General features: G+C 42.8%; 1 protein-coding gene across 5 annotated transcripts in view; it reads right to left on the bottom strand.

Annotated features, from left to right (window-relative positions):
* RTN3 (reticulon 3) overlaps positions 1–27,274 on the bottom strand; it is a 74,070-nt gene that overhangs the window by 2,015 nt on the left and 44,781 nt on the right. For 4 of the 5 annotated variants that reach the window (XM_019036516.4, XM_019036515.4, XM_004051411.5 and 1 more), the window contains 5 exons: positions 7,533–7,740; positions 5,093–5,231; positions 4,599–4,668; positions 4,031–4,077; positions 1,724–1,782 (listed from right to left, as the gene is read on the bottom strand). In XM_019036516.4, the coding sequence (XP_018892061.1) occupies positions 1,724–1,782; positions 4,031–4,077; positions 4,599–4,668; positions 5,093–5,231; positions 7,533–7,740 (523 nt within the window). Of the gene's footprint in view, positions 1–1,723; positions 1,783–4,030; positions 4,078–4,598; positions 4,669–5,092; positions 5,232–7,532; positions 7,741–10,219; positions 10,280–27,274 lie in introns of all 5 variants that reach the window. The other variant, XM_055354360.2, reaches the window with a different exon arrangement.

Below are 27,274 nucleotides of genomic sequence, written 5' to 3'. Positions count from 1 at the left end.
AATGCAAAAATTAGCCAGGCGTGTTGGTGTGCACCTGTAATCCCAGCTACTCAGGAGGCTGAGGCAGGTGAATGAAGGATAATAGCTTGAACCCGGGAGGTGGAGGCTGCAGTGAGCAGAGATCGCACCACTGCACTCCAGCAAGACTCCATCTCAAAAAAAAAAAAAAAAAAAAAAAGAAAAATGTTAACAAATTCAAAGCGTTGGGTTCACAGTATTTGCTATGAATAATTCAAAGTAAAAGCAGGGCTCATGCCTGTAATCTCAGCACTTTGTGAGGCCAAGGTGGGAGGATCACTTGAGGCCAGAAGTTTAAGCCTGGCCTGGGCAACATAGTGAGACCCCCATCTCTATAAAAAATAAAAAATTTGCCAGGGCATGGCACATGCCTGTAGTGTCAGCTGTTCAGGAGGTTGGGGTGGGAGGATCACTTGGAGCAAGGGAGGTCAGAGGTCAAGGCTGCAGTGAGCTTTCAGTTTGTGCCACTGCACTTCAACCTGGGTCACAGAGTGAGACCCTGTCTCTAGAAAGCAAAAAAAAAAAAAGAAAGAAGAAAAAAGAAAAAAAATATTGTCCTCTAGGTATGGGGGAAAAAAGTAAAAAGAAGAAAACAACTCTTTGATATAGGGAGTCATAAAGATGTTTGTCAATATTTTATTTCCTGATTTAATTATTAATTGGTTTAAAAAAATGGGAACAGAGATTTGGCAATCTTAGAAAAGACAACTTTGATCCTTAAGTTACTTATTTACTAGAACTTTTGTTTCTGAGAGGGATACGTTTGGCTTAAATGAATACATGTGAAAATAAATGAAGGTGGGGAAGCAACCAATAACTTTTTGGTTTTTTTTGAGACGGAGTCTCACTGTCACCCAGACTGGAGTGCAATGGCATGGTCTCTGCTCACTGCAACCTTGCCTCCCAGGTTCAAGCAATTCTCCCTCCTCAGCCTCCTGAGTAGCTGGAACTAAAGTTGCATGCCACCACACCTGGCTAATTTTTGTATTTTTAGTAGAGATGGGGTTTCACTATGTTGGCCAGGCTGGTCTCGAACTCCTGACCTCGTGATCCACTGGCCTTGGCCTCCCAAAGTGTTGGGATTACAGGTGTTAGCCACCGTGCCCAGCTTGTAACCAAGAACATTTAAAAGCCAGTTCAAAAAGGCAGAGTTGCCTATGGTCCTTGCTACTAGAGAAGCTGAGGTGGGAGGATCACCTGAGCCCAGGAGGTCGAGACTGCACTTCAGCCTGGGTGACAGAGTAAGACCCTGTCTCCAAAAAATTCCACTGATCTTTTTTTTTCCATTGATCCTCTTGTCTCAGCCTCTCCAGAAGCTGGGACTAAAGGCACGTGTTACCATGCACAACTAATTTTTTATTCTTAGTAGAGACAAGGCCTAGCTATGTTGCCCAGGCTGGTCTTGAACTCCTGGGCTCAAGCAATCCTCCTGTCTCCGCCTCCCAAAGCACTGGCATTACAGGTGTGAGTCAAATGCCTGGCCTACAAAGGTCCAGAAGGCAGGGCCAAAAAAAGATATAAAGGATTTTTTTTTCCTTTTTACAGACGCAGCTGTAATAATTTTTAGTAAAATGAAACTATTAACTAAGGTTTTTATCAAAATGAAAATTACTTTCCTTGGCATCTGCATTTTGTACAAGGGACTAAAGATAATTGGGGGGAAGGAAGCATACCTCATGATGATGTGGTCTCTAAATGTACTTACTTTTCAACAATTGACTTGGTCTGATCTCGGGCGATGCCAACATAGTGATCAATCTGGGTCTTTAAGGAAGGAAAATAAATTCAGTTGTGGTAACATACAGATCACCAATTTTCCTGAAGGCACGGCTCTTTTGTCTAGTTTAACCATTTTTTAAACACGACTGACTAGTCTAGAAAATGAAAACACCCAGTTTTTAAAAGTTTTTTTTTTTTTTTTTGAGACGGAGCCTCACTCTCGCCCAGGGTGGAGTGCAGTGGCGCTATCTTGGCTCACTGCAAGCTCCACCTCCTGGGTTCACGCCATTCTCCTGCCTCAGCCTCTCTGAGTAGCTGGGACTATGGGCGCCCGCCACCACGCCTGGCTAATTTTTTATATTTTTAGTAGAGATGGGGTTTCACCGTGTTAGCCAGGATGGTCTCGACCTCCTGACCTCGTGATCCACCCACCTCGGCCTCCCAAAGTGCTGGGATTACAGGCATGAGCCACCATGCCTGGCTAATTTTGTATTTTTAGTAGAGACAGAGACAGGGTTTCTTCATGTTGGTCAGGCTGGTCTTGAACTCCTATCCTCAGGCAATCCACCTGCCTCGGCCTCCCAAAGTGCTGGGATTACAGACATGAGCCACCACACCCAGCCTTAAAAGTATTTTTAAAACCTCTGGTTTTAGAATCCAAATTACACCATAAACACCCCACACTTTGTTAAAGTTAAAAAATCACTCATCTTTTGCAGAGGTTAAGTCTTACTTGGTAAGTATTTTCTTTAGAGACACTGGAGTATATAACAGTTTCCAATGACTAGAAACTGTGTGTCTAATCTATTTTCTGTCATCATAAATATGTTATGGCTCTTGTGTAACACTAATTCACTTAATACCAAAAAGCCAAAAAGTCTCTTGATGGATGACTTAATCCATAAAGAATAATCTCATAGCATCTAGTATACTTGGTACACATCATCCAACAATGCAAACACCTCTTCACACTGATGGATTACCTGAATAACCTAGAGCTTAAAGGTTCCTTTTAGAAACCCAGCTTTTATTCATCTAAGCATTTTTTTTTTTTTTTTTTTTTTTGAGACGGAGTCTCCCTGTCGCCCAGGCTGGAATGCAGTGGCGCGATCTCGGCTCACTGCAAGCTCCACCTCCCAGGTTCACGCCATTCTCCTGCCTCAGCCTCTCTGAGTAGCTGGGACTACAGGCACCCGCCACCATGCCTGGCTAATTTTTTGTATTTTTAGTAGAGACGGGGTTTCACTGTGGTCTCAATCTCCCATCTAAGCGTTTTTTTTTTTTTTTTTTTTTTTTTTTTTGAGATGGAGTCTTGCTCTGTCATCCAGGTTGGAGTGCAGTGGCGCAATCTCGGCTCACTGCAACCTCCGCCTCCCAGGTTCAAGCAATTCTCCTGCCTCAGCCTCCTGAGTAGCTGGGACTACAGGCGCCTGCCACCACACCCGACTAATTTTTTGTATTTTTAGTAGAGATGGGGTTTCACCATGTTAGCCAGGATGGTCTCGATCTCCTGACCTTGTGATCCGCCCGCCTCGGCCTCCCAAAGTGCTGGGATTACAGGCGTGAGCCACCGTGCCCGGCCCCACACTGGGCTAATTTTTATATTTTTAGTAGAGATGAAGTTTTACCATGTTGGCCAGGCTGGTCTCGAACTCTTGACCTCAAGTGATCTGCCTGCCTCGGCCCCCCAAAGTGTTAGGAATATAGGCATGAGCCACTGCTCCTGGCCTTTTTGAGACAGGGTTTCACTCCCATCACCCAGGCTGGAGTGCAATGGCATGATCTCGGCTCACTGCAACCTCTGTCTCCCGGGCTCAAGTAGATTCTCCTATCTTAGACTACAGGTGCAGGCCACTGCATCCGGCTATTTTTTTTTTAGAGACAAGGTTTTGCCAGGTTGCCCAGGCTGGTCTTGAGCTCCTGGGCTCAAGGGATTCTCCCGCTTCGGCATCCCAAAGTGCTGGGATTACAGGCACAAGCCACCACCCCTGGCCTAAGCATTTTTTCAACTTATTACTTTTGCATAGAAAATACATCTACATGATTAAAAACTCGAAAGGCACACAAGTATAAAAAGGAAGTTTCTCTTTCCTAGTCATCTCTCTCCTAAATATCCAGTTTCTCTCCTTGGAGGAAACTACTGCCACCAGTTTCTTATAGGCACTTGACTCACAAAATTAGATTGTAGAAATAGTTATAAAAAGACTGCTCTGAACATTCAATGTCTCAGAAATGAACTACAACTAGTCATACATCAACTGACACAGTTGATTTGGAACAGATAAATGCTTACCTTGTACTTCTCATACACAATTGGGACACTGAAAATGAGCAGTTCAGCTGTAAGACAGAATCATGGGACACGGCAAGTGTATATGAGAGACAGTCACATCTTAAGACTCAGAGTAACATATACATTTTTCCTCACAAAATACAGGAAAACACAGGCATTCCTCAAAATGAGAAATCCTGGTTAGCACTCCCAATTAAGACAGCTAATTTAAGGTAGTGTTAAAACAAAACAAAAAAAACCTCTTCAGGTATACAGGCTACCTTCTTTGTACCACAAATAACAACTTCCAAATTACCAAAATGGTTTCTGTAAATAAGATCCCCATATGTAAACCAAATCTAGACAACTGTCCTTTACTTCCAGCTGTTTTGATATTTCTTAATTTATAACTGAGACCATTTCATAAACCTGTGACCACAAACTCCGGTTCCTCCAGTGCCTACTCCCAGGTCTCTATGGGTCAAGACTGGGCAATGAAGAATGAGTAGAGCCATGCTGGGCTTTCTCTTCACTCTTATTCTTATAAACTACTTCAAAGAGCATGGGCACATTCTCCTTGCCACCTTACCAAGAATTAGAAGGGTGATTCCGTTAAAAACAGCACCAACATAAGTCATCAGCCACATGAAGACAGCTAGCTGTGAAGGCCAATATCAAAAGTTAAGCAGGAATAACCGTAAGGCAAAATTCACATTAACTGATGTCATTCTCCTCCAGCTAATTAAGTCTGCATAAATTTAGTGGTGTGTGACATGGACAATTTCCAAATGAAGGTTCCCTACTTGTGTTATACATTTGAAGGTATGTGAGTGAAGTCTGTAGTTTTCTGAGGTCCAAAGACTGAAACTGCACTGCTTCCAATTATATCACCTCTCTTCTGATATTTGTTCCCCAGCAGAAGGCTATACCTTTCTCTAGTGACTCCTATCCCATTATAGAATGACTGAGCTAAGCATACGTTCATTTTTGTCTGATAAAATCCTATGTAGTGTTTTTCCTCCAAATTATAACCCAGTCCCTGCTTTTTCTGTTTCACCACCAAGAGCTGCAGAAACAACTAACCTTCAAGGAGTCAACCAGATCTTCTACCAGAAAGAGACGAATAATGAGTTTCAGGGCCCTGTTGATGTGCACCATGGCAGCATTCATGTAATTATGGAAAGCTTCAGAGGACAGAGTAATGTCTACGTCCAGGTAGGCTCTTCCAGAAGAAGAAATAACAGTCATACATTTGACATGGAAGAAGATTTTGTTAGCATAGTAGTTACTGAAAATGTAAAATTGGTTCCCAGTGTGCATTTTAGAACCTGTAGGAGCATTTTTTTGTTGTCATCAGGTGGGGTGGAGACACACTGTCATTTAGTGGGCAGAGGCAAATATGCCAGATGTCTGCAAAGCATGGGACAGTCAAGCACAGTAAAGAACTGACCTATGTTCTGTGTCACTTTTACTACCTCACTGGATATTCATGAAGGTAAATCCATTTATAAATAAGAGCCCAGAACACATAAAAACAAGGTACTTTTTTTTTTTTTAGCAGTTTTAACATTAACATATCCTGAAGTTTCTAAAACTATATTTTGTTTATGCTAAAATTTTGCTGTTTTTGTTTTTTAAAAAAAACATTTTGGAAAACCACATTTGTATTTGTAATTAAGAGCCCAGAACACATAAAAACAGGGTACTGGGTTTTTTTTAGCAGTTTTTTTCTGAGATGGTGTTTTGCTCAGTTGCCCAGGTTGGAGTGCAATGGCACAATCTCAGCTCACTGCAAACTCCACCTCCCAGGTTCAAGATATTCTCCTGCCTCAGCCTCCTGAATAGCTGGGATTACAGGCACCTGCCACCTCGCCCGGCTAATTTTCATATTTTTAGTAAAGACGAGGTTTCACCATGTTGGCCAGGCTAGTCTTGAACTCCTGACCTCAAGCGATCTGCCTGCCTCAGCTTCCCAAAGTGCTGGGATTACATGCGTAAGTCACCGCACCTGAACTGCAATAAAATTTTTAATGCCACATAAAGTTGTAAGTTATTCCTTCTATTTCCACCAAGAGAAAATACAAGGAGCACAGGTGTGGCCAGAAACCTATTCTGTTGTAGTCCTGAGAGGTCACAGCAGGGTCTCCTCTATGAAAAAAGAGCCTTCAAAAAACTGTCATCTGCTCACGTTAAAGTCAACATTGTTTATGGGGTAAGATTTTCAAGAGGAAAGTGTGAAGAAAACATTTGTTAAAGTTACAGCACAATCAAAAAAGCTAGAAATTGTATACTAGAAATGTAGTCAGAAGATTACTGACTTCATTAAGACCTCCAGCGTTAAGAAAACTAGTAAGAGATACGGAGGAAATCAGTAATAAACCAAGAATGAAAACACTGAGTTCTGATATTACCAAAGCACAGACTCAACAAGATTTGAAAGTCATGTCAAGTCTTACCTATGTGGGGGATTAAACATGCACTCGGAACCCCATCTAACCGAGCGCTGCGCTAGGTGCTCTGCTTTCCCTGCCCTGCTCAAGAATTTAGAGTTGCCGGGCACGGTGGCTCATGCATAGTAATCCCATGCATGATTTGGGAGGCCGAGGCGGGCGGATCACGAGGTCAGGAGTTCAAGACCAGCCTGACCAATATGGTAAAACCCTGTCTCTACTAAAAATACAAACATTACGGTCGGGAGCGGTGGCTCACGCCTGTAATCCCAGCACTTTGGGAGGCAGAGGCGGGTGGATCACAAGGTCAGGAGATCGAGACCATCCTGCTGAACATGGTGAAACCCTGTCTCTACTAAAAATACAAAAAAATTAGCCGGGCGTGATGGTGGGCACCTGTAGTCCCAGCTACTCGGGAGGCTGAGGCAGGAGAATGGCATGAACCCAGGAGGAGGAGCTTGCAGTGAGCCGAGATCGCACTGCTGCACTCCAGCCTGGGTGACAGAGCGAGACTCTGTCTCAAAAACAAACAAACAAAAAACAAAAAAAAAACAGCACTTTGGGAGGCTGAGGCGGGCAGATCACCCGAGGTCAGAAGTTCAAGACCAGCCTGACCAACATAGAGAAACCCCGTATCTAGTAAAAATACAAAATTTGCTGGGCATAGTGGCGCATGCCTGTAATCCCAGCTACTCAGGAGGCTGAGGCAGGAGAATCGCTTGCACTTGGGAGGCAGAGGTTGCGATAAGCTGAGATCGCGCCACTGTACTCCAGCCTGGGCAACAAGAGCAATATCCGTCTCAAAAAAAAAAAAAAGAATTTAGAGTCTTCTTTGAAGGACTCCCTCTTTGAACTTCAAGTATGAGCCTCTAATTTGTCAAAAAGTTCTTGGCTTCTAACTTGGCCACTTCTTAAGGTGATTTCGAGGTCTCTAGGGGATGCTTCATGCCACCAATCGGCTGCATTAGGCCCCATAATTCTTGATTTTTAGTCAGGTCTGAGTTTTAGACCTATCAGCTTCAGTGAACCCTTCCACTAAAATGTAGAATGTTGCTTTTAAGACTTCAACTCACTTGAATGGATGGCCTTCTTCTGACTTCTGTACAGCTTGGATGACGGACTTGTAGATCCTGAAGCTGATGGTGACAGAGAGAAGAGCCAGGATGAGGTAAGAAACCACACTGATGACACTGAAAGCTGCCAGGGAAAGCAGCATGATCAGCGTGGTGCCAAAGACAAACCCAGTCTTCTTCACATCTCTCCAGAAAATCAGATCGTGCACTGACAAAAGAAAAGGGAATATAAGTTATAAGAAACATCCACAGCTACTATGTCTTGCATACCTGTGGAGCCTCACATTAGCACACAAATACAGATATGCCCCACTTTAAGATAATCTGGTTTTGTTTTTTTAAAGAGATGGGGTCTCACTATGTTGCCCAGGCTGGCCTGGAACTCTGGGCTCAAGTGATCCTCCTGCCTTCACTTCCTGACTAGCTGGACTACAGGTGTGTGCCACTGTACCCGGTTCTAAGAGAATCTTATAAATGAAAATCAAATTATGTCAGGGGTGATAACTCATGAGGCAAAACGTTCTTCTGCTACACTGATTAGGTTTCAGGATAGGATTATAAAAATCTAAGAGCTTATTTCAGCTATGGAAATACACCAGGGTAAAGTGCCATTTACCTTAAACATTTTGGCAGAAAGGATGATAAAGCAGGTGTGGCAAAATCTTGCTGTTAACTAAATTATGCAAACCAGGCCTATAGATTAGTTAGGTGAACAGACTATAAAACCAAAGCTAATTTTGCCCCAGTGTATAAATTGGGGCAGGGGCAAAGAAAGTGGTAAATAAAAATAGACCAAGCACTATTAGTGCTAGTTATAAAGAAACACCAGTCTCAATGTTAATCTGAAAAGAATTCAGGAAGGATTATGTATAGGGGACCATATAATTATCCAAGCCACAATACCACCTCCTCCCTTTTTTGAGACAGCGTCTCACTCTGTCACCTGGGCTGGAGAGCAGTGGCACTATCATTACTCACTGCAGCCTTTAACTCCTGGGTTCAAGCAAACCTCCTACCTCAGCCTCTGAGTAGCTAGGACTACAGGTATATGCCACCATGTCCAGGTACTTTTTTCTTTTTTGTAGAGACAGGGTCTCAATATGCTGCCAGGCTAGTCTCGAACTCCTGGCTTCAAGCAATCCTCCTGCTGTGGCCTCCCACAGTGCTGTGATTACAGGCATGAGCCACCATGCCTGGCCAAGCTGCAGTACTCTTAAAAAAAGTGAGTGGGGGCCGGGCATGGTGGCTCACGCCTGTAATCCTAGCACTTTGGGAGACCAAGGCGGGCGGATCACCTGAGGTCAGGAGTTCGAGACCAACCTGGCCAACATGGTGAAAAGCCAGTCTCTACTAAAATATAAAAATTAGCTGGGCATGGTGGTATGTGCCTGTAGTCCCAGCTACTCAGGAGGCTGAGGTAGGAGAATCGCTTGAACCCGGGAGGCGGAGGCTGCAGTGAGCCAAGATCGCGCCATTGCATTCCAGCCTGGGTGACAGAGCGAAACTCCGTCTCAAAAAAAAAAAGAAAAAAAGAAAAAGTGAGTGGGGCTGGCAGGGCGCAGGGGCTCACGCCTGTAATCTCTGCACTTTGGGAGGCCGAGGCAGGCGGATCACTTGAGGCCAGGAGCTCAAGACCAGACTGACCAACATGGTGAGACCCCTGTCTCTACTAAAAATACAAAAAATACCTGGGCATGGTGGTGCACACTTGTAATCTCAGCTACTCGGGAGGCTGAGGTACGAGAAATCACTTGAACCTGGGAGGCGGAGGTTGCAGTGAGCCAACATCGTGCCACTGCACTCCAGCCTGGGTGACAGAATGAGACTGTTTAAAAAAAAAAAAAAAAAGTGAGTGGGGCACTATTAATAATTATGTCAGGAAATGAGTTTAAGTAGAAGTATTTCAATTTTCCCAGTTTGGAAGTCCCCAACTGTAAGATCTAGTTGCCCAGGATGGTCCTGGTTTAAAGACACCTCCAACTCTCTGAGTGGCAGGTGCTGGCAATCACCTCCAATCTAGCAGTGACATTACTTTTATTTTTTTTTTGAGACACAGTCAGGGTTTCACCATAGTGGCCAGGCTGGTCTCGAACTCCTGACCTCTAGTGATCTGCCCGCCTTAGCATCCCAAAGTGCTGGGATTACAGGCATAAGCCTCTGCACGTGGCTGCCATTACCTTTTGTATTTCTGTCTATGAAGGCTAATTTCACCACGAATAGCTAGAGGACTTTCCTCCCAGCCACTCTGTGCTCTCAAAAAAGAGCAAGGGCTTTGGAGTTGGAGAGACATGAGTTTAAGTCCTGGTAATTTCTCATTATATTACTTTAACCTTTCCAAGCCTCCATTTCCTCACATCTGAAAAATGAAGAAAATGAAATCTACCTCCTAGAGTTTAAGGAATAAAGAAGGCTAAGACACTGTAAATAACATGCAGTAATTCAAATAAGGTTAGCGGAAAAGACTTATTTGCGATAAAATGAACTGGGTGTGATTCAAGTTGTCTTGAGGGTACCTAGTTCCTCCCCACATTCAGCTATACAGCTCTCTTCTGAAACCATTTCTTTGAAGACTAACCTTCCTAGAGCCAAAGAACCTTAACTTGATTCAATAAAACACTAAAAATATGCTGATTGTATATAAGAAGTAATCACTGGTTCAAAGAGTCTGGCTAAGGGATGCAACTTACTAGGAGAAAGAGAAGGTATTATGACTCCTGATGGGAATCCGAGAGTCCCAGATAGTGATGCTGCAAAGGAGAGAAAGAATTGGGAGGCAACTCAGGCTCACTTGATGAACTAAGAGATTGAACAGAAGAACTTAATAGAATACTGCCTACTTAAGAGTGAATTCCTGTAAGTAGGAGAATTCCTATAGTCAGAGTTCAAGTATATACATGTTAGAGTTCATATAACTACAAGGAACAGTTTCAACACAGAAGGCTTAGAGGGCCGACGTCATCAGTAGTAGAACAAACAGATACCATATGCCTCCAGACATAGTGCATGCACTGAGAAAGACACAACATCACTTCTATGGTATTCCCGCCCAAAACATGTAACCTGCATCTAATCAGAAAACACCAGACCAACCCAGATTGAGAAATATTCTACAAAACAACTGGCCTGTAGTCTTCAAAAATGTCAGTGGTGTGAAAGAGAAAGGCTGAGGAACTTGCTTCTTTTAATCTTAATTCTCAGATTAAAGGAGAGTAAGGATGGACAGGATGAGGCACAAAGTGTGATCCTAGACTGGACTCTGGAAAAGGGGTAAACACAGCTATAAAGACATCATTGGTACAACTGACAAAATTTAAATGTGTACTATATAATTGACAAAAGTACTGTTTATCAATGTTTAATTTCCTAAATTACTGTTAAATTTCCTAACAGCCGGGCGCGGTGGCTCACGCCTGTAATCCCAGCACTTTGGGAGGCCGAGGCAGGCAGATCACGAGGTCAGGAGATCGAGACCATCCTGGCTAACATGGTGAAACCCCGTCTCTACTAAAAATACAAAACATTAGCTGGGCGTGGTGGTGGGTGCCCGTAGTCCCAGCTACTCAGGAGGCTGAGGCAGGAGAATGGCGTGGACCTGGGAGGCAGAGCTTGCAGTGAGCCAAGATCGCGCCACTTCACTCTAGCTCGGGCAACAGAGCGAGACTCCGTCTCAAAAAAAAAACAAAAAACAAAAAGCAAAATTTCCTTAACAATAACTTTTGTTGGTTACGTAAAACAAACAAAGATGTTTTGTTCAATGGAAACACACTCCAAAGTAGGGGTAAAGAGGCAGAATGTTTGCAATCAGCTCTCAAATGGTTCAGGAAAAAAACATCTATCTATACTGAGAGGGAGGGGATGATAACGCATATGTGGCCAAATGTTAACAACTGGTGAACTAGAGTGAAGATTATATGGGAGTTCCTTGTAGCACAATTGTAATTCTTCTGTACATTCAAAATATTTGAAAGACAGGAAGAGGAAACTTAAGAGAATGAGGCTGGGACCCAGAGAGAAAAGGACCTTGATGTCTCAGAGAAGGAAAAGGGATAAAGACGACACGTGCCTAGATGCAAACCAGAAGTGTCTACACCTTTAGGCCGGGTGCGGTGGGTCACTCCTGTAATCCCAGCACTTTGGGAGGCCAAGGTGGGTGGATCACTTGCAGTTAGGAGTTCGAAACCAGCCTGGCCAACATGGCGAAACCCTGTCTCTACTAAAAATACAAAAATTAGCCAGGCATGGTGGTGCGTGCCTGTACTCCCAGCTACTCGGAAGGTTGAGGCAGGAGAATCACTTGAATCTGGGTGGCGGAGGTTGCAGTGAGCCGAGATCGCACCTTTGCATTCCAGCCTGGGTGAAAGAGTGAGACTCCATCTCAAAAAAAACCTTTGTGCAAATTAGAAAAAGTCACCCTGTCCTCATGCGTGTTACTGCCATCTGCTGGAAAACTCATAAGAAACAGAAATATTCAAACCTACAAAGATAACAAGTGTAAACAGTGCCCCTAGATGTGTGCAGTAAACAACCTGCATAATAATATAGGCCCTGGGCTCAGCCTTAAGATAAATGGTGGAATTATGGTCTGGGATAGAAAGGGGACATAGTGACTGAAAAGAGGGTAACAGAGGAAGATCTTGGAAAAGATGGTTCAACACATCAAGCCTCTGTCTGGAATGCTCTTCCCCAACTCCCCATGGCTTGCTTCTTTACTTTTCAGGTCTCAGTGCAGGGCTACTTCCTCAGACACTGACCAGCCTGTCTAACAGCCCCTGCCTTCATCACTTTCTATTCCCTTTAACAGCTTTATTTTTCTTCAGAGCACCTACCACTTTATTTGTAGCAGGCTCTTCACAGTTGTTACTGAATGCTTAAACATGGGGCCAAGCTAATAACCAAAAGACAGCAAAACCATTTGTTTCCTAATAATTCCCCTTAAACTAGTCAAGTTTTTGCACATGACTCTGTTGACCACAGAAGACTAAGGATTCCAAGTATAGAACACCAAAGGAAGGAAACTGGCATGGTTTTTGGAAACTTTTCCCTCTCTAATACCTTGGGGGAGAAGAGGATGAAAAATATGAAGAAAAAGTGAGAAATGAGGCAGTTGCCAATAGTTTATAATATGAAGCCACTAGACTTACACTAGCTCTAGTGTGTATTTCATAACCAGCAAGAGGCTGCATGGTTTGCGTCCATGAAATTTTCTTTTCTTTTTTTAGACAAGATCTGGTTATATCGCCCAGGTTGGAGTGCAGTGGCACAATCTTGACCCATTGCAACCTCTGCCTCCTGGGCTCAAGCCATCCTCCCATCTCAGCATCCCAAGTAGCTAGGACTATAGGCGCACACCACCATTCCCGGTTGATTTTTCTACTTTTTGTAGAGACAGGGTTTTGTCATGTTGCCCATGTTGGTCTCAAACTCATGGGCTCAAGCAATCCACTGGCCTTGGCTTCCCAAAGTACTGGGATTACAGGCGTGAACCACAGCGACCAGCAGAAACTTTCTTTTCATTCTCTTTTATTTTCATGTACCTGTTCTGGCTGAGTATAGTACAGTTATGTACTAAATGACATGTGGACAACAAAGCACCACATATATGACCGTAGTCCCATAAGATTAGAATATTGTATTTTTACTGTTTTTTTTTTAATGTTTAGATGTACAAATACTAAGCACTGTACCACACTGCCTACAGTATCCAATATAGTGTAACATGCTGTATGGATTTGTGGCCTAGGAGCGATAGATGATACCATATTGCATAGGTATGTAGTAGTATACCTTCTAGGTTTATGTAACTTAACTATGGTATTTGCCCAATGATGAAATCACCTAATGACATGTTTCTCAGAATGTATCCCACTGGTAATCAATGCATAACTACTTTTTAAAACAGGAAATTATTTATTTTTTAATGTGTTATCTTTCCTTCCTTTCCCACTTTTTTTTTTTTTGAGACAGAGTCTTGCTCTGTCGCCAGGCTCGAGTGCAATGGTGTGGTCTCGGCTCACTGCAATCTCCGCCTCCCAGGTTCAAGTGATTCTCCCACCTCAGCCTTCGAGTAGCTGACATTACAGGCGCCTGCCACCACTCCCGGCTAATTTTTTGTATTTTTATTAGAGACAGGGTTTTGCCATATTGGCCAGGCTGGTCTCGAACTCCTGACCTCGTGATCTGCCTGCCTCAGCCTCCCAAAGCACTGGAATTACAGGCGTGAGCCACTGTGCCTGGCCCCTTTCCCACCTTTATCTTCCTTCATCAAGTTTTTGTTTGTGTTTTGAGACGGAGTCTCAGTGTGTTGCCCAGGCTGAAGTGCAATGGCGAGATCTCGGCTCACTGCAACCTCTGGCTCCCGGGTTCAAACAATTCTCCTGCCTCAGCTTCCCGAGTAGCTGGGATTACAGGCGCGCACCATCACGCCCAGCTAATTTTTTGTATCTTTAGTAGAGACAGGGTTTCACCACGTTGGCCAGGCTGGTCTCCAACTCCTGACCTCAGATGATCTGCCCGCCTCAGCCTCCCAAAGTGCTGGGATTGTAGGCATGAGCCACTTGACATTTGTGCCCAGCTTGTGAAAATTCTTAACAAAAATTTAGCAAACCAAACACAACAATAAACGCAATACTACATCATGACTGAGGTGTTTCTTTTGAAAAAATACAGGATTGGCTTAACATTCAATAATCAAAATAATTCTCCATTTTAAAGAATTCCACCAAGGAAGAATTCCATAATTCACCATATTAACAACTAAAAAAGAAAAACCATATGATACAGAAAAAAGCATTTGAGAAAATCCAACATTCATTCCTGATTTTAAAATCTCAGGAAACTAGGGAAGGGAAATCCCTCAACTTGATAAAGGGAATCTACCAGTAACTTATAGCAAACATCGTACTTACTGAAAGAAGGCAACAAGTTCTCTCTGCCTCTACTCCTGTTTAACACTGTATTAAAGGTTCTAGCCAGCTCACTAAGTCAAGAAAAACAGGCTGGGCGCAGTGGCTCATGCCTGTAATCCCAGCACTTTGGGAGGCCAAGGCAGGCGGATCACCAGAGGTCAGGAGTTTGAGACCAGCCTGGTCAACATGGCAAAACCCCATCTCTACTAAATATACAAAAAATAAAATAAAATAAATTAGCCAGACATGGTGGCAGTCACCTGTAGTCCCAGCTACTCGGGAAGCCGAGGCAGGAGAATTGCTTGAACCCAGGAGTTGGAGGTTGCAGCGAGCCGAGATCGCGCCACTGCACTCCAGCCTGAGTGACAAGAGTGGGACTCAATCTCAAAAAAAAATAAAAATAAAAATAATATATATATATATATATAAACTTAGGTATGAATCTCACAAAAGATATATAAGACCAGTACAGTGAAATCTATAAAACATTGCTGAGAGAAACCAACAAAGATCTAAATTAATGGAGAGCTATCTGTTTTCAAAGGTTGGAAGACTCAAAATTGCCAAGACGTTAATTATCCCCAAATTGACCTATAATTCTTCACGACTTTAATCACAATCCTTTCTTTTTTGTGTGTGTGTGATGGAGTTTTGTTCTTGTTGCCCAGGCTGGAGTGCAGTGGCATGATCTCGGCTCAATGCAACCTCCGCATCCAGGTTCAAGCGATTCTCCTGCCTGAGCCTCCCAAAGTAGCTGGGATTACAGGCGTGTGCCACCATGCCCAGCTAATTTTGTATTTTTAGTAGAGATGGGGTTTCACCATGTTGGTCAGGCTGGTCTCGAACTCCTGACCTCTAGTGATCCACCAGCCTTGGCCTCTCAAAGTGCTGGGATTACAGGCTTGAGCCACTGCGCTGGCCTACAATCCTAGTAGGTTTTTGTAAAAATGGACAAGCTAATCTAAAATTCCTACGCAAATTCAAATGTAAAGAACCTAGAAGAGCCAGGCAAGGCGCGATGGCTCACGTCTGTAATCCCAGCACTTTGGGAGGCCGAGGCAGGTGGATCACAAGGTCAGGAGATCGAGATCATCCTGGCTAACACGGTGAAACCCCATCTCTACTAAAAATACAAAAAATTAGCCGGGTGTGGTGGCAGGCGCCTGTAGTCTCAGCTACTTGGGAGGCTGAGGCAGTGGCGTGAACCCGGGAGGTGGAGCTTGCAGTGAGCTGAGATCACGCCACTGCACTCCAGCCTGGGCAACAGAGCGAGACTCCATCTCAAAAAAAAAAAAAAAAAAAAAGAACCTAGAAGAGCCAAAACAACTTTGAAAAATAAAGTTAGAAGATTAACACGACCTGATTTTAAATATAAAGCTACCATTATCAAGATGCTATAGTACTGGCCGAAAGATAATAGAGCAATAGAATGGTATAGAAAATCCAGAAACAGACAATTGTGCATTAAGAGATGTTTAAAGATTATTTCAGGCCAGGCGCAGTGGCTCATGCCTGTAATCCCAGCCCTTTGGGAGGCTGAGGCGGGAAGATCACCTGAGGTCACAAATTTGAGACCAGCCTGGCCAACACGGCAGAACCCCATCTCTACTAAAAACACATAAGTTAGCTGGGCATGGTGGTACATACCTGTAGTTTCAGCTACTGGGGAGGCAGAGGCAGTAGAATCACTTGAACCCGGGAGGCAGAGGTTGCAGTGAGCCAAGATCATGCCACTGCATTCCAGCCTGGGCAACAGAATGAGATACTGTCTCAAAAAAAATAAATAAATGCTGGGCACGGTGGCTCATGCCTGTAATCCCAGCACTCTGGGAAGCTGAAGCGGGTGGATCACTTAAGGTCAGGAATTTGGGAACAGCCTGGCCAACATGGTGAAACCCCCTCTCTACTAAAAATACAAAATTAGCCAGGCGTGGTGGCACACACCTGTAGCCCCAGCTACTCAGGAGGCTGAGGCACAAGAATTGATTGAATCCGGGAGGCGGAGGTTGCAGTGAGCCAAGATCAAGCCACCGCACTGCAGCCTGGGCGACAAGAGCGAAACTCCATCTCAATAAATAAATAAATAAATAAATAAATAAAATAAAATAAAGATTATTTCACCCCTTAATGCTTCCCGGCTTCCACTTGGCCATGGATCCCTACCTAGCAAAATACTTTATCCCCAGCTTTAGAGTTAGTACAGCACAGAAATGACTCTGGCTCCAGAATGCCTGGGTTTGTATCCTCTTCCATTTGCTAGCTGTGTGATTTTGGACAAGACACTCAATCTCTCTGTGCATCGCGTTCCTCATTTGTAAAATAGGATAATACAAGATCAACTTCATAGGGATGTTGCCAGGATTAAGTGGATTAATGTGTAGAAGTGCTCAGAATACTGTTGATTAGACAGTAACACAATGTCAGCTATTATTGTTCATTTGACTGCCAACCTCTGCTACAATTGTAACAGAAAATTTAAGAATTGAAGTTAAAGTTAGCTATAGAGCAACAAGATTTTTTCCTTTCCTCTTTGTTGCCAGTAAGATACAAAGAAATTAAAGGTGGCTCATGACTGTAATCCCAGCACTTTGGGAAGTGGAGGCTGGAGGATCGCTTGAATTCCAAGAGTTTGAAACCAGCCTGGGCAACATAGTGAGACCCTATCTCTATTAAAAGAAAAAAAAAAAGGCCAGGCGCGGTGGCTCATGCCTGTTATCCCAGCACTTTAGGAGGCCGAGGCGGATGGATCACGAGGTCAGGAGTTTGAGCCCAGCCAGGCCAACATAGTGAAACCCTGTCTGTACTAAAAATACAAAAAAAAAAAAAAAAAAAAAATTAGCCAGGCATGGTGGCAGGCACCTGTAGTCCCAGCTACTTGGGAGGCTGAGGCAGGAGAATCACTTGAACCTGGGGAGTGAAGGCTGCAGTGAGCCGAGATCACGCTGCTGCACTCTAGCCTGGGTGACAGAGTGAGACTCCGTCTCAGAAAAAAAAAAAAAAAAAAAAAAGAAACTAAGATGGGGAGGTTAGAAGGGGCCTTTTTAACCAAATCTATTTTATGTATCAAACTTCCATATAAACTTTTCTATGAAAAAGTGTTGCACTATCAGAACTATGATTAAATAGATTGGTGTGTAAATGATATACAGAGACAGAGGACCAGGAGATAGAGGCAGTATGATACATCACCTATGAGGCAGACCAGACCAACATAGAGTATAGATTTGGGAGTTATCAACATGTAGGTGGTAATTTGAAGCTACAGAAACAGAAGGGATCACTTTGAGGCATCTCAGCCCCTCAAATTCCACACATCAAAGAAAACATCATTTCTGACTGACATTCTTCCCTGATCAGAAAATAGTTCTACCATCCACCCAGAAACCCAAGACAAATACAGAAATAGGGTTCACTCTTCTTTCTCCCTCATCATCTACACTCAAACATCAGGGCTGGTTAAAGTCTATCTTTCTGAATCTATCAGAAAAAATTAAAGTCTTTTGATTAAGAGTCTTAAACATTTTTGTCTTAAATTTACCTTCTATGAGCAGACTCTTTAGAGAAGACTGTCCAAGTCAGTGACTCTCAGCTGCGTGTGAGATGGGACAAAGGACGTGGGATGGGGAGTAGATCCTGACTCCTGATGGTGCATGTCACCTTTTTAAAGCTATGGACAAATTATTGCTTGATTCTGGTTATGTGTCAGGTAGAGAATCACTACTGGAGAGAGCCACTGATACAGACAGGGAATGTCCTTTTCTTTGGGTGTGCTATGTGTTATCTTGGGTGTTTTAAAACAGAAGAGGAATTGTGAGGCAATGGGCTAACGAACTGCCACACTAGTACACAACCTTATAGAGACAGAATGAAGCCTTGGCTAGTCTCTTCCTAAAGTCCTACAGGGAAGTGACCCAAGCTAGTTCAAAAGGTACTGGAAAAATAAAAAGCCAAAAATTCTCAAAAGAACGAAGTCAATGTTCCCTTACTTTTCAGGTTACAACTTTATCTTTAATATCATATCACTTAATTTTTTTTCATTTAAAGGACCTTACTTTTTTCTCTTTTCGTGATTCATTACATAAGTAAAATCACTAATTTTTCAGTTATATTATTTTGCTAATGACAGATGAAACATCTGACAAGGAATGTCTGCACCAAGAGTTTACGTTGCTGGTGGAATTACGACTGATTCCTTCTTCTTATTTTCCAAATCTTTTGTAATGTGGCCATATTACTTTTATTTTAAAAACTTTAAGGTATTTATTTTAAAGTTTTATTAAAGTATCTATTTCTTGTCCCTGTTATTTAAGGACGCCGGCTGCAGTACCCAAGTTACACCTGAAGAGGGCACTAACACATCCAATGGTAATCTCAGGCTAAGGAAAAAGGAAATCAGTCTTGGGCCATTTCCAGCAGGAACAGCAGCAAACCTTACTGATTCCTCACCCGTTAATTTTATTACCGAATTTGGGGAAAGCTCTTGTTTTGATTCTAACTAGCCATTTCCAAAAGTCAATTGACTTTATTCTCCCAAGTATACACCTCAAAGGTAGAAAAGAAGAGCTGTTCAAATACTTATTCTGAAAAGGAACAAATGTGAAAGAAATTTCAAGGTTTAGTAGTCCGTCACCTTTACCTTCTTTTTTTTTTTTTTTCTTTTTTTTTTTAAAGACAGGGTCTCACTCTGTCACCCAGGCTGGTGTGACTACGGCTCACTGTAGCCTCGACTTCCCGAGCTCAGGTGATCCTCCTGCCTCAGCCTCCCAAGTAGATGGGACTACAGGTGCATGCCACCATGCCTGGCTAATTTTTTAAATTTTTTGTACAGATGGGGGTCTCAGTTTGATGCCCACGCTGGTCTTAAACTCTTGGGCTCAAGCAATCTGCCCTCCTTGGCCTCCCAAAGTGCTGGAATTACAGGCGTGAATCACTGAACCCAGCCACTTCATTTTTTAAGAACAAATAAATCTCCAATTCATTCCACCTTCCTTGCAACAGTTTCTTAAAACTTGTCTACAACACATCCCTAAGAACACTCAAACATGCCTGAAATAACTAAAAGGAAAAAAAAGGCCATGTTTTATAACCTCAAAAAGGAAACTGTTAATAAAGAGGAAACAGTTAAGCTTTTTAATATGAACAATTTATGTAAAGACAAAGATGCAGACATTTTTACACAGATTATTTCTTTTCTTTGGTTACTTTCACATTAATAGTTATAATAAATGAAGCCACTTTTGACTTGCAAAAGAGACATCAGGTGATGTGTTTGTAAACTCAGGCCCAAATTTTGCGGCTGCTGAAATGGGTTAAGACTCTGCTCTGCTACAGATTTATCCTTAACCAAGGAAATCCACCCCCTCAAAAGGCACAGAAAGATCACTGACAAAATACAAAGCTGTTACTGTCAAAGACAGACACACATACTTTTGGCCATAGATAAGTCTGGCAGCAGGCCAGAGAAATATGTAGGAACCCTTTTCAAACTAACGTTCATCTCACACTCTCAGAAAAAATAGTTGTTTGTTCATTAAAATAACCTACCATCCCCTTTGCCCTCAATTTCAGATTTATAAAACAGAAAACAAAATGGCATTGTCTACCCCTCTCCAGGTGAATAGTATGGATCTAAAAATGTGAACTTTTGACCTTAGTTACCTAAAAAGTATTTTTCTTTTTTTTCTTTTGTTGAGACAGAGTCTCATTCTGTTGAGCAGGCTGGAGTGCAGTAGCATGATCTCAGCTCACTGCCACCTCTGCCTCCTGGGTTCAAGTGATTCTCTTCCCTCAGTCTCCTTAACAGCTGGGGCTACGGGTGCCCGTCACCACATCTGGCTAATTTTTGTATTTTTAGTAGAGATGGGGTTTCACCATGTTGGCCAGGCTGGTCTCAAACTCCTGGCCTCAAGTGATCCACCCACCCTGGCCTCCCAAAGTGCTGGGATTACAGGCATGAGCCACCGGCATGCCTGGCCATCGATCTTTAATTTTATGGTTAGTGCATTTTACCTAAGAAATCTTTGCCTACCCTATGTCATGAAGATGTTTTCCTATGCATTCTTGGAAAAGTTTTTTGGTTTTAGTTTTTATGTTCAGAGATCTAATTCATTTTAATTTCTGCATATCATGTGAAGTTAGAATTGTGGCAGGCGGAATTCTAAGATGGAGCTGGGCATGGCGGCGTATACCCGTAGTCCCAGCTACTCAGGAGGCTGAGGTGGGAGGATCCCTTGAGCCCAGGAGGCAGCAGTGAGCTAGGATTGCAAAACTGCACTCTGGCTTAGGAACAGAGCAAGACCCTATCACACGGAAAAAAAAAAAAAAAAAAGGATTCTATGATAGCTTCCAAGACTCTTGCCCCTTGTTGTACATGCCTTGTATAACACTTTCCCATGCCCCTAAATGTGGACAGAACCTGTGAATATGATGGGATAGTCATTCTAGTTTTTGCATTTGAGTTATATAAACAGTCATTTCTCAGTATCTGAATGGGATTGGTTCCAGGATCCCCAAGGATATAAAAATCCATGGAAGCCCAAGTCCCTTACATAAAATAGCATGGTATTTGCATATAACCTAGACATATCCACTTGGATACTTTTTTATTTTTTAAAATTTTTTTGAGACGGAGTCTCTGTCGTCCAGGCTGGAGTGCAGTGGCGCGATCTTGGCTCACTGCAACCTTCGCCTCCCGGGTTCAAGCGATTCTACTGCCTCAGCCTCCCGAGTAGCTGGGACTACAGGTGTGTGCCACCACATCCAGCTAATTTTTTGTATTTTTAGTAGAGATGGGGTTTCACCATGTTGGCCAGACTGGTCTTGAACTCCTACCTCAGGTGATCCACCTGCCTCAGCCTCCTAAAGTGCTGGGATTACAGGCATGAGCCACCACGCCTGGCCTTTATATTATTTTTTATTGTTTTTTCTTTTGTATTTTCAATCCGAGGTTGGTTGAACCCAAGGATGCAGAACCTGCGGATGCAGAGGACTGACTGTATAAGATTCTCCTGATAGCTTCGAAGAAGCAAGCTACCATGTTGTGAGAGGGCCATGAGGTTAGGACCTGCAGGCAGCTTCTAGGAGCTGAGCATGATTTCCCCAGCTGACATCCAGGGAGAAAGAAAGTGGGAATCTCATTCTACAACTTCCAGGAACTGAATTCTGTCAACAACCAGCCAGCTTGGAAAGAAAGAGGTCCCTGAGTCTCAGATGGTATCACAACCCCGGTGAGGCCCTGAGCAGGAGGATCAGCTAGCCCATGCCTAGAATGCTGATCCATGAAAACTGTGAGATAATAAATTTAAGTTGCTAAATTTGTGCTAATTTGTTATTTCTGGGTTCTCTGTTTCTTTACTTGTAGACTCGTCAGTACCATACTGTCTTTATTACTGGAGTTTTATAATGTCTTTAAATAAATGTTCCAAGTTCTCCAATTTTGTTCTTTGCTCTGTGTATTTCCACAGAAATGTTAGAATTGGCCAGGCGCTTTAGCTCACACTGGTAATCCCAACACTTTGGGAAGCCAAATTGGGCAGAATGCTTGGGCTGATGAGTTCAAGACCAACCTGGGCAACATGGCAAAACTCCATCTTTACTAAAAATACAAAAATTAGCTCGGTGTGGTGGCATATGCCTGCAATCCTAGCTACTCAGGAGGCTGAGGTGGGAGGATGGCTTAAGCCCAGGAAACAGGGGTTGAAAGAAAGAAAGAGAGAGAGAGAGAGAGAAAGAAATGTTAGAATCTGGGACTTTGAATTGTCTTGAATCCATAGATCAGTGTGAGTAGGACTGACATCTTAACAACACTGAGTCTTCCAATTCATGAACATAGCACCTCTCTCCTCTTAGTCATTCTTTAGCTTCTCTCTGCAGTGTTTGGTAGCTTTTAGTACTGCGGTCTTAAGTACTTTTTTGGCTAAATTTATTCCAAGTATTTTATGCTTTTGGTGCTATTGTAAATGGAACTATTTATTTAAAAAAATAATTTTCTAGGTCGGGCATTGTGGCTCACACCTTGTAATCCCAGCACTTTGGGAGGCTGAGGTGGGCAGATCACTTGAGGTCGGGAGTTCGAGACCAGCCTGGGCAACAAAATGAAACCCTGTCTCTACTAAAATTACAAAAATTAGCCAAGTATGGTGGTGCACACTTGCAGTCTCAGCTAGAGGCGGAGGTTACAATGAGCAGAGATTGCGCCACTGCACTCCAGCCTGGGCGACAGAGAAAGACTGTCTCAAAAAAAGTTTTTTTTTTTAATTGTCAAATTTTGCTATTAATATATAACAACAAAATTGAGTTTTCTTTATCAACCTAATATCTATCCCGCAATCCTGCTGTTCACTTATTAATCCTAATAGTTGTTTTGTGGATTTCTTAGGATTTTCTATGTAAACAATCATGTCATCTGCAAATGAAGAAAGTTTAACTTCTTCCTTTCTAATCCTGATTCCTTCTATTTCCATTTATTGCCATAATTCAGTGGCTAGGACCTCCAGTATGGGGTGTGTGTGTGTGTGTGTGTGTGTGTGTGTGTGTTTCGAGACAGAGTCTCCCTCTATCACCCAGGCTGGAGTGCAGTAGCGTGAACTCGGCTCATTGCAACCTCCGCCTCCTGGGTTTAAGCAATTCTCCTGCCTCAGCCTCCTGAGTAGCTGGGATTACAGGTGTGTGCCACCATGCCTGGCTAATTTTTCTATTTTTAGTAGAGGTTTCACCATGTTGGCCAGGCTGGTCTCAAACTCCTGACCTCAAGTGATCCGCCCACCTCGGCCTCCCAAAGTACTGGGATTACAGGCATGAGCCACTGTGCCTGGCTATTTTTGTTTGAGACAGTCTTGATTTGTTACCCATGCTGGAGTGCAGTGGTGTGATCTCGGCTCACTGCAACCTTTGCCTGTTGAGTTCAAGGGATTCTCCTGCCTCAGCCTCCTGAGTACTGGGATTACAAGTGTGCACCACCACACCTGGCTAATTTTTGTATTTTTAGTAGAGATGGGGGTTTCACCATGTTGGTAAGGCAGATCTCAAACTGTGACCTCAAATGAACTGCCCACCTCGGCCTCCCAAAGTGACCTCCAGTATGTTGTATACAAATGGTGAGAGTGAACATTGTACCCAATCTTCAGGAGAAAGTGTTCGGCATTTCAGTATTAAGGATGACATCAGCTGTAGTTTTTAACAGATGCTGTTTATTAGACTGAGGGAATTACCTTCTATTCCTTGTTTGTAGAAAATTCTATCAGAAAAGGATATCGAACTTTTTTTTATTTAAAAATTTTAGAAACAGGATCTCACTGAATGTGTGTGTATATATATATGTGTCTGTGTGTATATACATATACACATACGTATGTATGTGGTTTTTTTTTTTGAGGCAAGGTCTTGTTCTGTCACCCAGGCTGGAGTGCAGTTGTACCATCATGGCTCACTCCAGCCTCGACCTCCTGGGCCCAAGCAATCCTCCTGCCTCAGCCTCCCGAGTAGCTGGGACTACAGACACACACCACCACCGCCACCACGCCCAGCTAATTTTTCTTTTCCTTTTTTTTTTGTTGGTAGAGACAGGGTCTCACTTTGTTGTCCAGGCTGGTCTTGAACTCCTAGGCTCAAGCAAGTCTCCCACCTCAGCCTCCCAGAGTGTTGAGATTACAGGAATGAGCCACTGCACTCAGCCAAACATTTTCAAACACTTTTTATGAACTGAACTTATGCCATAGTTTTTCTTCATTGTTAATGTGGTGAATTATGTTGCTTACCCAATCTTTTTTTTTTATTCTGAGACAGTCTCTGTCGCCCAGGCTGGAGTGCAGTGGTGCAATCTTGGCTTACTGCAACCTCCACCTCCCGAGTTCAAGCGATTCTCCTGCCTCAGCCTCCCAAGTAGCTGGGACTACAGGCACATGCCACCACGCCCGGGTAATTTTTTGTGTTTTTAGTAGAGACGGGGTTTCACCGTGTAAGCCAGGATGGTCTCGATCTCCTGACCTCATGATGTGCCTGCCTTGGTCCTCCCTCCTGACCTCATGATGTGCCTGCCTCGGTCCTCCCAAAGTGCTGCGATTACAGGCGTGAGCCACTGTGCCCAGCCTTTTTTTTTGTATTTTTAGTAGAGATAGGGTTTCACCATGTTGGCCAGGCTGGTTTTGAGCTCTTGACCTCAAGTAATCCACCTGCCTCGGCCTCCCAAAGTGCTAGGATTATAGGCGTGAGCCACTGAGCCCAGCCCTGATTATTTAATCTTAAAACAACCTTGTATCCTGTATATCCTGTAACAAACCCTAACTAGCCTTGATGCATTCATTATTTTATTATGTTGCTGGTATGATCTGCTAATATCTTCTGAAAGATTTTTCATTTACGTTCATGAATAATATTAGTCTATAATTGTATTTGCCATGTCTTTGTCCAGTTTTGGTATTACTCTATACATATGTATTATATATGACATATATACTAGTTTATAAATTGGGAAGTATTCTCCTCTCCTGTTTCCTTATATGCTTCGAAGAATTCTCCAGGGAAACCTCTGGGCCTGGAATTTTCTTTGTGGAAAGAGTTTTGATACTGAATTTAATTTCTTTAATATAAATTGTGTTAGCGTTAAGTAGCATTTTTCAAGGATTTTGTCCATTTCTCTAAGTTGATAAATCTGTTGGCATAAAATTGTTCATAATAATCTACTGTTCTTTTAATATCTGTAGGATCTGAATGGAAAACCCTTTTTTCATGCTTGATATTGGTAATCTGTGCTTTTTTTTTTTCTTGTCCAGTCAAGAAATAATTTTGGCCAAAAGTGGCTCACACCTATAACCCCAGCGCTTTAGGAGGCCAAGGTGGGAGGATCACTTGAGGCCAGGAGTTCGAGACCAGCCCGAGCAACATAATGAGACCCCATTTCTACAAAAAATTTTTAAAAATTAATAAAGTATGATAGCACGTGCCTGTAGTCCCTAGATGCTTGCCTGTGTCCTAGCTACTTGGCTGAGGCAGGAGGATCGCTGAAGCCCAGGAGTTTGAGATTACAATGAGCTATGATCACGCTACTGCACTTCAGTCTGGGTGACTGAGCAAGACCCTGTTTCCAAAAAAATAAAAAATAATTTTGTTGAACTTTCCAGGAACCAAATTTTGGCTTTGTTAATTTTTTCTATTGTTTGTTTTTTTATTCCATTGATTTCAGCTTTTTTCTTTCTACTTACTGGGTTTACTTTGCTCTTCTTTTTCTAGATTTTCAAGTTCGAACCTTAGATCACTGTTTCAGATTTTTGTCTTTTCCAATATAAGCAATTAAAGCTATATACATGGCTGGGTGTGGTGGCTCAAGCCTGTAATCCCAGCACTTTGGGAGGCCAACGTGGACGGATCACAAGGTCAAGAGATCGAGACCATCCTGGCCAACATGGTGAAACCCTATCTCTATTAAAAGTACAAAAATTAGCTGGGTGTAGTGGCGCACGTCTGTAATCCCAGCTACTCAGGAGGCTGAGGCAGGAGAATCGTTTGAACCCGGGAGGCAGAGGTTGCAGTGAGCCGGGATTGTGCCACTGCACTACAGCCTGGTGACAGAGCGAGACTTCATCTCAAAAAAATAAAAAATAAAAAATAAATAAAGCTATATAATTTCCCTCTCAGCACTGTATTCCACAAGTTTATTTTCATTGTTCAGTTTAAGTGATTCAGTTTAAATCACTTAATATTTTTCTTGTGATTTCTTCTTTGATCTATAGATTAGGTAAAACTGTCTTGCTTAATTTCCAAATATTTGGGAATTTTCCTAGATATCTTATTGTTGTCTTCATCATAGATATCTTCATTAATTTAAAGCTTAAATTCATTATGGCTTTAGAACATATTTTGTATGATTTAAATCCTTTGAAATTTGGCCAGGCACAGTGGCTCACGTCTATAATCCCAGTACTTTGGGAGGCCAAGGTGGGCAGATCACTTGAGGTTGGGAGTTCAAGACCAACCTGGCAAACATGGTGAAACCCTGTCTCTACTTAAAATACAAAAATTAGTGGGCGTGGTGGTACGCACCTGTCATCACAGCTACTCGGGAGGTTGAGGCACAATAATCATTTGAACCCGGGAAGCAGAGGTTGCAGTGAGCTGAGATCACACCACTGCACTCCAGCCTGGGAGGCAGAGTGAAACTGTGTCTCCAATAAATAAATAAAAAAAAAAACCTTTGAAATTTGCTGAGTTGTTTTGTGGGCCTAGTAGTATATTATCGATACCAATGAATGCATACCTTATACACTTGTAAAATAATGTGTATTCTGCTATTGTAGGGAGTAGTGTTCTATAAACACCATCTAAGTCAAATTCATTGATTGTACTGTTCAGATACCTGGGTGTGTCTAGTTAATTGCTGAGAAAGAGGTATTAAATTTTCCATTTATTAGAGATTGCCAATATATCTCCTTAATTCTGCCTTTTTGGGAGACAGGGTCTCACTCTGTCACCAGGCTGGAGTGCAGTGGTGTGATCATGGTTCACTGCAGCCTCCACCTCCTGGGCTCAAGCAATCCTCCGCCTCAGCCTCCTGAGTAACTGGGACTACAGATGCATGCCACCAAACCAGTTAATTTTTGAATTTTTGTAGAGATGGGGGTCTCTACAAAAAAACTCCAGGGTAGGGTTATGTTGGGTTAAGGGTTATGTTGCCCAGGCTGGTCTCAAACTAGTCTCAAGTGATCTTCTCACCTTGGCCTCCCAAAATGTTGGGGTTACAGGCATGGGCCATTGCCCAGCCAATTCTGTCAATTTTTGCTTTGTGTATTTTGAAGCTATTATTAGGCACATACACACTTATAACTGTCAAGACTTCCTGGTATC

This window comes from Gorilla gorilla, chromosome 9, assembly GCF_029281585.2.
Source record: "Gorilla gorilla gorilla isolate KB3781 chromosome 9, NHGRI_mGorGor1-v2.1_pri, whole genome shotgun sequence".
NCBI lineage: Eukaryota > Metazoa > Chordata > Mammalia > Primates > Hominidae > Gorilla > Gorilla gorilla.
Note: the sequence above shows the minus strand (reverse complement) of the source record. Positions and strands in the feature narration are given on the sequence as shown.